Here is a 15,381-nt window from a genome sequence, read left to right on the forward strand (position 1 = left end):
TTATACCAGATACACTCGGGAGTGACCATTTCGCTATCATGACAGAACTTGGTATGTCACCTCAATCTGAAGTAAATCTCAACAACCCCAAATTTCTGTTCCACAAAGCAAACTGGGAAAATTTTAAGAAAGATTGCCAAAATATATTCATTGATGATGACTGCCTCTCCGATATAGACCTATTCAACCAAAAACTTACTGATAATATACTCAGGATAGCAGAACAACACATCCCTATTTCCTCCCAGCATAAAAGGGCTGCAAATCCTGTTCCCTGGTGGAACAGTGAATGTGCTGCAAATATAAGAAACAAAAAAGAGCACTGCGTAAATTCAAAAGAACCAGATTACATACAGACCACGAAAAATACAAAAACCTAAAAATTGAAGCCGAAAAATCAGTCTCCCGTGCCAAAGCCAAATACTGGGAGAACTACTGTGGAACACTTGATACAAAAACAAATTCAAAGCAGGTATGGAACAAACTCAAACATATACAAGGCAAAACCATCAATCCAATCCCAACTTTGGATCACAAACACAAAATCAATGAGGAAAAAGCAGAATGCCTCGCAAAAACCTTCGCAGAAAATAGCAGCGATCGAAACCTCAATCCAACGTTCAAAATAATCAAAGATAACACATTTCTACAACTAGAGCCCGACGATCACGTTGAACATGACCTTAACAAAGATTTCTCCCTACAGGAATATCACAAAGCCATTCACTATAAAAAAGAAACCTCACCAGGCGAAGACAAATTAGGCTACAAAATCCTGAAACACTTACCGCTAAAAAACACAAAATATAATACTAAAACTCATAAATACAAGTTGGAGGAAAAAACAGCTGCCACAAAGTTGGAAATCGTCCATTGTCATTCCCATCCAAAAGACTGGAAAAAACCCATCAGATAGTTCCTCCTACCGCCCAATATCACTCACGTCATGCCTATGTAAACTAATGGAAACTATGGTCAAAAACAGACTAGAATTTCATCTTGCTAAAAATAAAGTACTAAATGAAACACAAAGTGGATTTAGAAAAGGACGAAGTACATACGACCATCTAACAAAATTACAACATCAAATCCGAAAGGGGATAAGTAGGCGCGAATTCACTCTGGCTGTTTTTCTAGATATTGAAAAAGCCTTCGACCTCGTTTGGCAGGATGGAGTTATACTCCAATTCGATCAACTTGGGATAAAAGGAAGAATCCAACATTGGATATATGATTTCCTAAGAAATCGGAACTTTAAAGTCAGACTTGGACAAACTTCATCTAAAAGGCACACTCAACAAAATGGTACACCTCAAGGGAGCGTACTAAGCCCGACGTTATTTAACATTCTGATAAACGGTTTAGCAAATACAATAGACAGTAACCATCCAAAAATAGAGCAGTCACTATTTGCTGACGATGCGGCAATATGGAAAACAGGCAAATCTATTAAGAAAATAAAAGATGCTATACAGAAAACATTAAACACCATCTCGAACTGGGCCGACCACTGGGGATTTAAATTCTCAGCCACTAAAACGACAGGTATTGTTTTTACAAACAGAAGAAAAGTGAATATTGAACTTTTCATAGGTAAAAAGAAAATTGAAATCAAAGAAAAAGTGAAATACCTAGGTATGATTCTTGATAGTAGATTAACATGGAAAGACCATATTAATGACCTCACAATTAGATGCCAACGCGATCTCAATCTTATGAGATGCATTTCAGGCACTAAATGGGGAGCCAACAAAACCACACTCATAAAAATGTACCAGTGTCTAATTCGCTCCAAAATAGACTATGGTGCAATAGTCTATCAATCCGCGTGCAAAACTCTACTACAGCGAATTGATAGTATTCAATATTCTGCCTTAAAAGTAGCAACAGGAGCCTTCAAAGGCACTTCGCTTTGCAGTCTCCAAGTAGAAACACTTGAAAAACCCCTTCACCTTAGAAGAGAACAACTAACCCTCAAATATGCAGGAAAAATAAGCGCTTACGGTAATACACATCCATGTTACAATTTAATCCTCCCATATTCTGAATATGAATATCTGGAAAAAAAATGGACAAAACACTCAGCTCCAATAGGATATGAAATCAACAGACTACTTTGCAAATATGACATTGCCTTGCCAAAGCAACAAGAAAATGTATATCAACAACCCCCGTGGCTATTGCAAACTCCCCAAATAGACATTGCACTCCACGACCAAATTTCAAAACTGGAAAACCCAGTATATATCAAAGCTCAAGCCTTAGAACACTTCCACGAACACTACAACGGTCATCTAAAAATATATACTGACGGATCTAAAAATGTGCAGGGTCACACTGGATCATCATTTGCAATACCAGATCTAAACATAGTTAAAAACTATAAACTACCCAACCACCTCTCCGTCTATACTAGTGAATTAGTTGCAATTACAATGGCACTACAATGGATTCTTGAGAACAAACCAAACCGAGTAGCCATACTAAGCGACTCCCTCAGCGGAATAATTTCCATCCAAAACTCCAAATCTGAGAGTAGACCAGACCTCCTACAAGAAATAATCTCGCTAACTGACAAAATACAGAAACAAAAAACCGACCTGACTCTAGCATGGGTTCCAGCACACGTTAATATTCGAGGAAATGAAATTGCAGATCAGGCAGCAAAATCGAGCCTACGAAAATATGAACAAGATATAGACGTCCCCCTGAGCCAAAATGAAATATATACATTGATCAATACCCAAATTAACAATCAGTGGAAAGAGGAATGGGATAAAGAATCCCGCGGACGGTGGCACTATAAAATATTAAACGGAACGATTACAAAATTAAATTCGTTCCAATTATTGAATAACCAAGATGACAAAAACATATCACGCCTGAGACTAGGGAAAACAGGGCTCAAAGCACATCTAGCAACTATAATCCAAAATTCTTCACCAACTTGCCCAGCCTGTCAAGAGCATGATGAAACCATAGAGCACTATTTGCTACAATGTATTAAACACAGTAAAGAACGAAGGCGATTGGCAGAATGCCTGCAAATCTACAAATGTGAACTTGACCTTCAGACTATCCTTAACCCCAAACCACACCTGAGAGCACAAATATTCTCCTTACTAAAAGAATACATCAAATCGACGAGTTACGAAAGCCGAATCTGATAAAACACAATTGACCAACAACGGCGATACCTTGATTCTGAGGGCCGTTTCTGCTCTAGTCAACAATACGTCACCTTCTCTGATTAAAAACGGTGCATTCTCCGTAATTACCAAACACATATACTAACAACGGCGATACCTTGATTTTGAGGGCCGTTTATTCCACAGATACATAATTCCTCCCTACAACTTTATCCCCAACTATATCGGCGATACCTTGATCTTGAGGGCCGATAAAACGTCCATGAAACCAATCTGCAAAAACATAGCACACGAAAACAATGTAACCACAAAAGTTGATAACTGTAGTAATTAATAATATTTCTCCATTAACTAATCTGCCCTCTTACTTGTTGTTATTTATCTATTCTTATTAGTTGATATTTATTATCTATTTATTTACAAATGTGTATATATCATACGAGGGCAGACCCTCTATCAATTTCTGATTGGTAGGTATACCACTAATTTGCTCCTAAATATCTGTTTTATCAAATATCTTCTTGCTTAAGATATACATTATCTCATAAACAAAACACCTTCGCAAATCAAAAATACAACTATCTTGTATATTTGTTTTCTCTATTTGTTTTCACAGGGAAAAAAGGATGAAAATCTTTATTATCGGCAGCAGTTACGTTCATAGACTGGAGAATAGTATCCTTCGAAATTCGATCCCAAACTCTAGAATCGACTTTGGAACAGGCCAAGACATTCGGTTTTTTGGCATTGGGGGAGCTAGAGTTGGGACACTTAGATGCTCTGGAAGATTGGAAAGTCTCCTTCAGGAGACAAAACCTGACCTAGTTATCCTTCACATTGGGGGAAACGATGCGGACTCTCACAAATCAGCAGCAGCAATTTGCGCTGATATTTTAGACTATGTTGGTGCACTTAAAACGAAATTCCAAATTCCAAGGATCTACATCAGCCAGCTTCTTTACCGTCAGGTAACTCGGCGAATTTCGGTCCACATTTATAATACAAAAATCCATGAAATTAACAAGAAGCTGACAAACAACCAATTGGCCACCTTCTGGAGACACCGGGGACTGATCCGACCACAAAAACAAATTCTAACCAAAGACGGAGTGCACCTAAACACTCTAGGCCAGGAACTGTTCTACCGGTCTATGAAACGTGCTGTCTGCGCCGCCATGGGAGGCAGAAAATAAAAATTGGAAATAGAGAAGGAAATCAATTAAAGAAGAAGACAGGGAAAACAATAAGAAGACCCATGGAACCAAAGAAACTTAACAACCAGGAAACGAAGACCAGAAACATGAAAGACATCATGACAATAGGACTATCTCTTGCTTCAACTAAGTGGATGAGGCCTGACATCCTTGCTCCTCATTTATACTTGTCGCACCTGTTACAGGCACAGGTTTCCAGTACGCTGGTTTTTCCTGGACGGCGTCCGGTATAAGTGGCGGGAGCTCCTTAACTCCACGCCACAGAGGAGGAAGCAAGAGAACAAAACTGTTAACCAATAAATTGTTTTCTCTCTGTGTAAATTTCTGTATAGGCAACTCATTGTAATCTTTTAATGCAGATCTATGTATTTCTAATGTAAAGATAACGTTAATCCCTGTAAATAGCTTACTATTTATCCCCTTTCTGTTAAATGACCATGGCAGCATTTGAACCTATAGAATAAGCTGTAACATGCTACCACAAAGAGGTTAATCCCACTAATTGACTCATGTACATATGTAAATAGTATACAAACGCACTGCTGTTATGTAATCAAAATATTCATGTGTTAAAAAAAAATAAATAAAACACTGATTTGATGGGCCACGATATCCGCCAGGAAAGTGGCCCTAAAACCAGTAAATAAACAAAAAAAAAAAAAAAAAAAAAAAAAAAAGGAAGCCAGTTATTACTGAGATCTGTTTCCGTACACTCGACTAGCACAGCAAGCATCATGTCTGGACGTGGTAAAGGCGGTAAAGTCAAGGGAAAGAGCAAGACTCGCTCATCCCGCGCTGGACTCCAGTTCCCCGTCGGACGTATCCACCGTCTGTTGAGAAAGGGCAACTACGCCGAGCGAGTGGGAGCCGGAGCTCCTGTCTATCTGGCTGCCGTGCTCGAATACCTGGCTGCCGAAGTTCTCGAGTTGGCAGGAAACGCCGCCCGTGACAACAAGAAATCCAGAATTATTCCTCGACATCTTCAGCTGGCCGTCCGAAACGATGAGGAATTGAACAGGCTCCTGTCCGGCGTCACCATCGCCCAGGGAGGTGTCTTGCCCAACATCCAGGCTGTCCTCCTGCCCAAGAAGACCCAGAAGGCCGGCAAATAAGCGCCCAGAACACCGACAGTCTGTCAGGACACTATCCATCCAACGGCCCTTTTCAGGGCCAACCAATTCTTCCCGAAAGAACCTTTTCCATCTAAGCACTTGTAAAGCAATCCCATGCACTCACTTTTGCGTACATGTCTATACGTACATATGTGTGCATAAACGTGTGCATGTGTATATGTATGCAGGATCTCAACGTACGTTCCCACGTACACATTCCTGTATATCTTCGTGTAGGCGATTAACACCTTTCAACATTCTTTGAAAAAAATAATCCGTTAAATTTACCTAAGCCTCTTGTCTAAGTGATTCTAGAATACATTCTGCAATGAGATTATTCCGTTTAACAAAACACACACATTCTTTTAACGTAAGAAATAGATTCTATTACACTAAGAAGCGGGTTAACTATAATGTTGAATATGACAGCATAACGTTTTAACAAAGTATATTCTATTACATCACTCGGACAACAGACTTTCTGTTAAAATTAACAGATTAATTCTTAGTGTACATGTCCTATACATGAAATCTTACTTGCATGTAAGTAAGAGGACAACCTCTCTCTCATATATAGTTGCCATGACGCGGCTGAAACTCGGCCGATGTGGCGTGAGAGTAAAATCAGTTTACCTCTCACTATATTTACATTATATATCCCCCATGCAAACATCCCATTTATAGCTCGCTCACTGACCGCTCTTCGCCTGCTCTCCCCATGCATGCAGCTGCATTGTGTGCATAGGTCTACAGGATGGGGTATACTAGGACACCATTAGGACATAAGATCTGTAGGCCTCATCCCTAGTAGTGAAGATCATGCCATGGAGAGCCATGCCATATACGGCCGAAAATATTCATTGATTTTTTGCGACGAACTTACTTTTGCACAAATCCTCTTCCTACCTCCACCCAATGCACCCCTGTTAATATTGCTGTTTTTTGGGGGGTTTTGTCCAGTAACGGTCTCCGTTATTGAGATTCGAACCCACGCACCATATGGCTCACTTTTCGACACAAGCAGCGGCTACCCCCCCCGCCCCCCCCCCCCCCCCACTCCCACCCAAAAAATAAAAAAAACAGAAGTTTCACTCATAAGGGATGTATGGGTGAAATATATAAGGGGATGTACAGGGAAAACAGATGTGGCCCACAATAGGCACTGAATACATGTATTTTGGGTGTCGCTTCGAGGAAGACCTGGGAGGCGTTTAGAGCTATGGCTATAGGTATAGAAATCGCGCGTGACACACACGCATCGCTCGTCAGGATACCCGACTCAGGTGTAATTGGGATGCCAATCACAGGTAGATTTGTTTACACCAGGACTGGAACAAAGCCGAGTCAATAAAAGTGAAGTCAGCACGGAGTACAGGAGTGGGATGGGATATAGAGAGTGTACGCAGCAAGTACAGTGTAACGGTGTGTACTGTACGACAGGCCTTCATGGACAGGCTGAGTGGGTACATTTAATGTACGATGCGCAGAATATGTACAAGTGAATATACCTCGCAGTAATCAACATTCACCTGTACTGACTGATTGAGTTCTTTCGACGGGTAAGTTTAAATTAAATTTAATTTTTATTAAAGAAATTTACTATAACTTAATGTATATATCCTGGAAAGATTACGAAGAGCACCATTGGTAGCATGAGTTTATGGAGGTTGTCATATTGCTGTGTAATTAATTTTATTTATTAGAAAAATTTATATAACGTACTCTCATGAGTATAGGCTGAAGCCCATGACGTCCCATTGCACATGGCTTTTTAACATGATTAAAGTATTTGATTGACATTCATTTAGCTAAATTGTTCGTCAGTAACTTGTTAATTAAAGGTTGGTATAGTTTATTTTGGGCACTCCGGTTCCCTACACCCATAAAACCGACCGCCGCCGTATATAGGTGAAACATCCATGATATATAATGATAATAATAATAAATCAATAGATTAATCTTATATGCCTATATTCTTGGTCTATACAGTGGTTTGCAGTTGCAGTAATGATCGTCGAGTCTATAGCAGAAATAGGATATTAGGCGCACACGCTTCCGAAATGGGCCTCATGCTGAGGTGATGCACGGGGCTTTCACGTGTATACAATGAACGACTTGTGCACACATGGTACCAATGACCAATAATTTAGACTTAAGTATTTAGAGAGTTATTTAAATGGAAAGTAAACTCATTTTATAAATTCATTGTTTGCTGACACCTATATATAATTCTTTGAAAAGAACAATCTTAAAGAAAACACACATTTTCCATACTATATAGCTTCCAAAAGTCTGTCAGATAATGACTAGTTATATTTTGAGGGCTTTTTTGATGATAGCTCCTGCTTAGTGAAGTTTATGATTTTAAGAAAAAATTATATCCACTGTGTGTGCAAATCCGGTAAATATAGATACAAATTTTGTTTGATCATGTCTGAGGTGCTCAATTATGCTCCAAGTTTGCGTATTATAGACACGCTATAGAAGGCCATAAAAGGTCAGTCACATGGGTGAGTTATACGTCTGTATCAAACCCTGCATGTGCAAAATCAAACCCTGCACGTGCAATCTACCACGTATGTTTGTTATTTTAGTACAAGTGATGTGTGTAGAAACCTGGGACTAATATAACTCGTTATGTTTTATTATATCAAGTAGAAACGAACCCAAGAGAACAGTGAAAAGTCAGATCACAACTGAACTGATATATATATGTATAACTGTTTGTGTTACACTCCACTGTTTTATTACACATGAAAATCGACCACGCTTTGGTTTACCTGCATGCAGCACAGGCTGAAATGCACGTGCATGCGATTTGCTCGAAAACTTACTGCCGGAAGCTTGAAAAGCAATTTACCGCATATACCTGGTCTCATTGGCATCATCCTGTTTGTTGGTCTGTTTACCTCTTTGTATACACTACAGGCCTACACAGGACCCTATTCATTTTCTTTAAACTTGGTTATTTTTTCAAGGTCATTGTGTCATTATATATTGCACTATATATCGCGACGTGTTTTACTAATTTTCATCAAATTGTAGCATGCGTGAACCTAATAATATAGAAGAATCGTAATTTTTTCCATTGACCTAGACTTTAGGCGTGTGCATCCATTAGCATGTAAACACACTGTCTCTTCAAAAAAAAACATGTACGTTCCTGATTTTCAGGAAGGTTTCAATATGCACAAATACTCTCCATGCTGTTTTCTGTTTATGTATTTATGCGTGGTAGAGAATAATTTAGTTTTTAATGTCTATAAAGGAAGGTCTGCCTGCAACCATCAAATATTCTTGAGCACGGCGTACGGCGCAAAACGCCAATCAAACAAAATAAATCAATCAGCCCAGCGCCTCTTTTAGTACCAGTAAGCCTTTATAAATCGGTACTAATTTTTATCTAAATTATATTGCTGAAAGCTGTATGCCAAACCCTTAGTGAAGTGTGCCTAGATTTACATGTTTAAACACACATGTTAGTTATACAGGCTTACAGAACGTTGAGTTGCACTTTGTCTTAGGCTATAAAAGAAGCAAATGCAGGTCGAGTTTGTAAAAACAGTTTATAAATTACATCTTCATATACTAGCATACAGGCCAATCTCGCATCCACCTTTGAATGTAATACATGTACAAACTTCATGATTGAATTTACTTATGTAGTAATAATTGTAAATCTAGGATCTTAAAGAATGTTATCACAGTTTTGTTTGACGTGTTTACAGCTTCATCGATCCCGTGTGTAGAGCAAGTGTTGTCTGCATACGAGTTTGTGTTATGCCGGTGCCTTAACTCCATATCTCGCTAACGCTTATCGTTTTGTAATGTATACGGTCAAGTATTAACAAAAACACTATTAATCTTGTTCTTGTGCTTGGTGAGAAAAATATTAGCTGGGTATTATTTCATCCGTGTGTGGGAAGGTCTGTCAGCAACCTGCGGATGGTCGTGGGTTTCCCCCGGTTGCAGGTTTTATATATTTAATATGTGAGTTTTATGAAGGTAGGCCTATATACATAAATGTTTTCCATCCATAAAACCTACAAAGAATTATCCCACCCATTAGACCTATAGAATGTACCTGTACGTACATCACAATCTATCTACAGACATGGCTCACTGGCAGGGCTTTACAAATGACGTTCCCAACCCTCTCAATGTTGGGGAGCGGCCAAGGTTATAATGGAAACTGAACTTTGTCCTTAGTTTAGCACCATTTAAGTAAATATAGTGTGAGGGAAGGTTACAGAAATAGGTAACAGACAAGATGTATATAGTATCGACACTGTGTGGGGCTGCTATTGCACCGTCAAAGCTACACAGACGGACGGACGTACATGCATGTAGTCCTACGTCCATATACAGAGGCCAAGTCGCATACACATGGCACATGCGCTGTACACATATTACCGAGTGACCGGGCTGGGTTAGAAATGGCAAAGGGTGAAGACCCAATGCCACTAACACCGTGCGTGGACAGAATTTAAACTATTCCCCACCAGACCGTGAGGTGGACTTAGTTTACCATGTATGCACGTGTATGCGGGGGACAGTGTGTGAAACTAGCAGGCCAGTGGTATATGAATTAAGGAGATGTATCACTAGCTACCTGACCCCGGATAACCAGGTAAGTCCCACAGTCGTGTGTAGATATATAGATCTATATCCAATCGCAACATGTATAGATTTATCCCTTGTGAGAAATATTTAATGTCCCGACCCATTTATAGGAAATTTGAAGATCCCCAAATAATTTGCACATATGTAAATTACTATTTGAAGATGGGTTTATAGATACGTAAACTTGTGACCTATTTGGGGATCTACATATGTAATATATATGGATGTACGCTATAATATAGATTGCCCCGTTTATTTTTTTTTCAATGTTGAGTCAGCTTTTAAAAAGTGTTGTTCCGTGACTTGTTATGGGCTTGTAAATGAAATCACTATCCCCATAGTGATGCGAGATTTAGACCTATTATTGCTTTTGTATATATTACACACAGGATCCCCATACACGTCATGCTTTATGACATAACATATGTACATGTTACGTGTATGGTTGACCATGGTGCACGGTATTCGTGATTTCGAACTTTCAGGGGAAAGCACCGTTCGTCCCTCCATCCATATGTCTGCCACTCAGTCATGCACGTTGGTTTCCATGCAATATAACTTTTCCTAATGTTGTCCTCATTTGGATAAAGCTTTGTGTGCAGGTTCAGTTTGTGTGATCTCAGATCTCGATTAAAGGTCTTACCAATCTGGTATAAATTTTACATATTTAATTTATTCAGTGATTCGCACTGGTAGTTGATTTCCCCACTAAAACTACTCATAATATACTTCAGCCTGCATATGCTGAAAGTACTGGATGTTCGAGCGCGCTGGACTGCCTCAGCTCGTAGTACTGTATATTACCCATTGACATTGAGGTCACGAGTTCGAATCCAGCTCTAGGTAATTTTACTGCGATCGTTCATGATAAGTTTTATCAGGCTCAGGTGCATGACGAAGTGGGGTGATTTCCTTCAGGCACTCCTCAGGTTCGTCCAAACATAGCCAGTAGGATATTATTAAATACGCAAAATAACAATCGTGCATGTAAATATATATATATATATATATATATATATTTATATATGGTACATCAAATTTTACACATTGAACAAAACCACTCCCACGGCTTCAGTTTACAAAAAAAAAAAAAAAACGGATATGGGGTTTCTGTAGACGGTCATATAGGTACATGCACTGTTACTGTATTTGACGCATAACCGTTCGTGTAAAATTAGCCTGTGTTGTGGAGAGTCTGGGTCCGTGAAAAAGTGTATAGAGGACTTTTCTTGTGATGTTTTATACAGATCTGCAGATTGGCTGACCTCGAGCATTCACAGGAAATAGGATGTATTTATCTATATGTATTTGGGGGTATAACGATGGATAAACAGGGACTATATAATATACATAGTTAATGTTTCCTAAGGCTATACCAACGCCCATACCAGCAATATATGCCTAATTTTCAGTTTATCATCCGGCACAATCTATATAACACTACTGAGATCAACAGTTTAGTTGTTGCTGTTTTTTTTTTTTCTGCCTCTCTTTTTTATATATATGCAGCTACATCCGAATAAATAAAGCTGTGGTTAAGCCCTATGACCTTTTTGGCGCTGGCTAAATTTGATATGTCGTGACACGTGATCTTCTTTAAAAGAAAAGAAAACAAATAATATAACCTAAGATATTTCCGAGGAGGGTGGAAAAATACCTAAATGGACAAAGTCATTTTGTTCTGACGTTCTTGGTAACTGTGTAAACCAACGTTTAATCTGAAATTCTTGCGAGGCCATGGGATACGCCAAGTTTGAGAAACCGAAAACACAATCTTGCGTCACTCGTACCCAATCGTGCAGGTTCATATGGCTAAAAGGAAAACTGTGTCCGCGTGACGTCAACGGAAGCAGTGCGTTCTCGGGTTATAGAAATAATTCACATCTGACAAGTTGAAATTGATACATGGTCGCGCATTCGATTTTCTCATTGTGCACGATTTTGCTTTTTCTACGGTACGATCTCGATTATGCAACATCACAAAAACGAAAAGGGGTATGCCTTTTAAACTTATGTGATAATTTATCAATGCATGTGTATACTTTTGGTTCACAGTGTTATCTTTTATTTTAACGATTATACGCAAATGGTATATAATAAAACTTGTACGGTACTAAACATTTATTGCTCACTGTGTAAGGCATTTTAATGTACATAAATTGTGCGTTGAAAATGTATTAGATAAGATCAATGTTAGGCTATATAGTCTGAAATCAGTCTATAACTGATTTCAATTGTATAGTTATACGTTATTTCGCGTCATTAAAGATCCATTAAAGGTATATGCATATGTAGTAGAGGTTGGAGCAATTCCGTCCTCTCGCACGCTACATATAGGCCTATTTGGTATTTGGTATATTAGCTTATACAATTTATATCAATTATATATATCTGAATATCAATTCAGATAATGATATATTTTGTGTCACAAACCGCATGTACTTGAAATATATACAGTGCACCTATTCACGCCCACGTGCGAGGTTCATGCATTACGCGAAAATACAAACGTTCATGTGCAAGTGAACTGCCTGCACCTTTATACAGTACTAACTCTTGTCACATAACAATCTATAAGGAGCAGCTGTTGAGTGTGTTGTCTCCGCGTCTCCTGTGATAACCAGTGTACACAGAAACACGGTAAGATATATATACTGCTTAGCCTATACTTTGTATACACAAATTCTTAATCAGGCCCATAATACATAGTCGGTATACATTTTAATTACCTTGTTTGTACTGGATTGTCACAAACCTCTCGTTCGAGGCTTTCAGTGTTGTCCATATAACGGAGAACATTCGAGAAGTCTATATATATATATATATAGCTCTGATTCTTATTCCACAATCTCATTTCACGCCCTTTGTGACATAGACCTTTACTGAGAAGTTAAAAACTTTGAATGCATGAGTCAGAGATAAACACTGACATAACCTATATATAACGATATTCTTCTATAGGTTTCACATATGGGTATCGGTACGTATATACATTATTATCCGAATTACTCCTCTGTATTATTGGCTTTGGCACAAAAAGCATGACATATAATACTTATAGGTCTAGCTTGGGTGGGGAGAGTTTCTTTCGATCAAAGTTCAGCTGGGTTGTATAATAGACAATAGTATATGGAGATAAACAGGGTAATTGGATTCCATGGGATCACACATATAGCGCATTGCCGAAGGCCTGTTGTGTTTGCGTGCATATATAAGGTTAACCATATTGGGTGAAAGTAATGTATTCGTATAACATTAGAAATATTGAAAAATTTAAATCTATACAGCATTTAAATTCACTTATGTTATATAAAAGGTATACTGGACACCTTAATACATGTATGCATGAGTGTGTTTGTGGGGACAAGATTGGCGTATATATAGACTCTATATGTATATATACACACACAAATACAACTGATAAATCTTATGACGTATGACAAATGGCATATATATATATATATATATATATATATATATATATATATATATATATATATATATATATATATATATATATATATATATATATATATATGTATAATGTTTGCAGAATGCTTTGGTTTTTGCTGTTCTCTCTTTGAGATATTCATTTAGTTGGGCTTTGTCAACTCCCATGCAAGGAGAAACCATAATATCGCATGCTGAGTTTTAGCTTTGCACGTTTTATGCTGTTAATTTGTGCAGTACATATTTACTTCATAATTCTAATCGGCACTTCATAGAAACATAATATATGTGTATCTATATATAGACGGACAGGATGCTTTCCATGCACAATGTTTAGAGGTATACGGTGTATAATATAGGCAACCATAGCAATTTACAAAAAGATACAGGTACATAGATGGGTTAAGGTGTCTATATATGAGGGGAAACGCGAGGGGCATCAAATTAAACACATGCAAGATGCGTTCAAGTTTCTCACGGTGTCATTCCTAATACAGAGAACTGAAATTCATGCAGTTATACCTGCACAGCATCTGTAAGAATGGAAAGAACTGAAACTGAAAGTACTGAAACTGAAAGAACTGAAAACCATACAGCTATACTTGTATAGCATCAGTAAGAATGGGAAGAACTGAAACTGAAAAAACTGAAACTGAAGGAAATGAAAACCATGCAGTTATACCTGTACAGCATCAGTAAGAATGGAAAGAACTGAAACTGAAAGAAATGGAAACCATACACGATAATCAGAATTACAGAGAAGTGTCGTCTTTGGGATTGTTAGAGGATTTGCTTGTGACGTTAAGACGATATGTCGGTCATGATTAGCACAATAGATTGTCGGCCATATTGGAGCAATATTATCCTTAGCCGGTAAATAACAGCATTGATCCAGTATGGCTGTCAAAATCGTTAAATCATATTGTCCATCCGCGCTATATAGTGGTATAAATCGTTACATAAATCTCACGTCTAAGTGATATCTTGAAAAATATGAATCTTTAAAAAAAAGACTAGAATACATAGGTTAGAAAGGGGTCTCGTTATGTTGTATTGAAATTGCAGGATTATGTTAGCCGCACCAATGACGTACAGAGCAGTTCTGAGCCACATTCAATAGTGGTATTAAACGGTAGGTCGAATTAATCCGTGACTATATCGGTTGCACTGGGTTTTAAACAATGCCAGTGTTAGATTTTTGGGACCTACATTCATGGTGTGAAGATGAAAGTGCCGTAACGCAGTGGATGAAATGAATTTTCTTCTGAGTCCGACGAGAGCAAACCTGTAATGATGAACCTAATCTTGGCAATGTTTGTCTCCCGAAGAAAAGAAATTCTCACATTTCCCGAAAAAAAAAAAAACACTTGTGTCGGCCCGAATTTAGCGACTCGGTCACGTTACCCGCAACAAACATTTTTTTTTAAATCATGGCCTGGTTGAATCACTGGAAATGCGAGCATTTTGTACCAGGCATGCAGCTAACAACACATGCGAACTGACAACACTAATATTTTATTGTAAAAAAACATAATTTCACCTGTATTTTATGAACAAGATTGTGCTTCACAATAACGATGCTCCTTATGGGGAGATGCTAGAACACACCGCGGCAATACACGATAAAACTGGAATTACTCGAGTAAGTCGGTGACGATTTTCACCCTGCACCTCAGAAATATTCACCTGCATTTAAACACTGGTTTACATTGTGTAATTTTACACATCCGCTTCTGGGAGTGACTTTTGTATATTCTTAGTACATATATAGCCTAGCCTATCAGCTGACAGTGTGTGCATGTTGAAAGTCAGATAGGACAACCAGCTTTTCAG

The 15,381-nt window shown here is 38.3% G+C and overlaps 2 protein-coding genes across 3 annotated transcripts in view; both read left to right on the forward strand.

Moving 5' to 3' along the window:
- The first annotated feature begins 5,081 nt into the window (after positions 1-5,081).
- Positions 5,082-5,502, forward strand: LOC135471445 (histone H2A). The gene has a single exon (XM_064750692.1). The coding sequence runs from the start codon at positions 5,098-5,100 to the stop codon at positions 5,473-5,475; it is 378 nt and encodes a 125-aa protein (XP_064606762.1). The 5' UTR covers positions 5,082-5,097; the 3' UTR covers positions 5,476-5,502.
- A 4,479-nt stretch (positions 5,503-9,981) lies between these two features.
- Positions 9,982-15,381, forward strand: part of LOC135471433 (microtubule-actin cross-linking factor 1, isoforms 1/2/3/4/5-like) — a 164,846-nt gene continuing 159,446 nt past the window's right edge. Inside the window, exon 1 of one of the 2 annotated variants that reach the window (XM_064750671.1) lies at positions 9,982-10,105. The gene's annotated coding sequence lies outside the window, so the exon portion shown is untranslated. Of the gene's footprint in view, positions 10,106-12,588; positions 12,739-15,381 lie in introns of those variants that run through there. The other variant, XM_064750672.1, reaches the window with a different exon arrangement.

The sequence above is a fragment of the Liolophura sinensis genome, chromosome 7 (assembly GCF_032854445.1).
Source record: "Liolophura sinensis isolate JHLJ2023 chromosome 7, CUHK_Ljap_v2, whole genome shotgun sequence".
NCBI lineage: Eukaryota > Metazoa > Mollusca > Polyplacophora > Chitonida > Chitonidae > Liolophura > Liolophura sinensis.

Bases quoted from the DNA above. Each gene is read 5' to 3' on its own strand.
- LOC135471445 (XM_064750692.1), top strand. From the start codon at position 5,098: ATGTCTGGACGTGGTAAAGGCGGTAAAGTCAAGGGAAAGAGCAAGACT.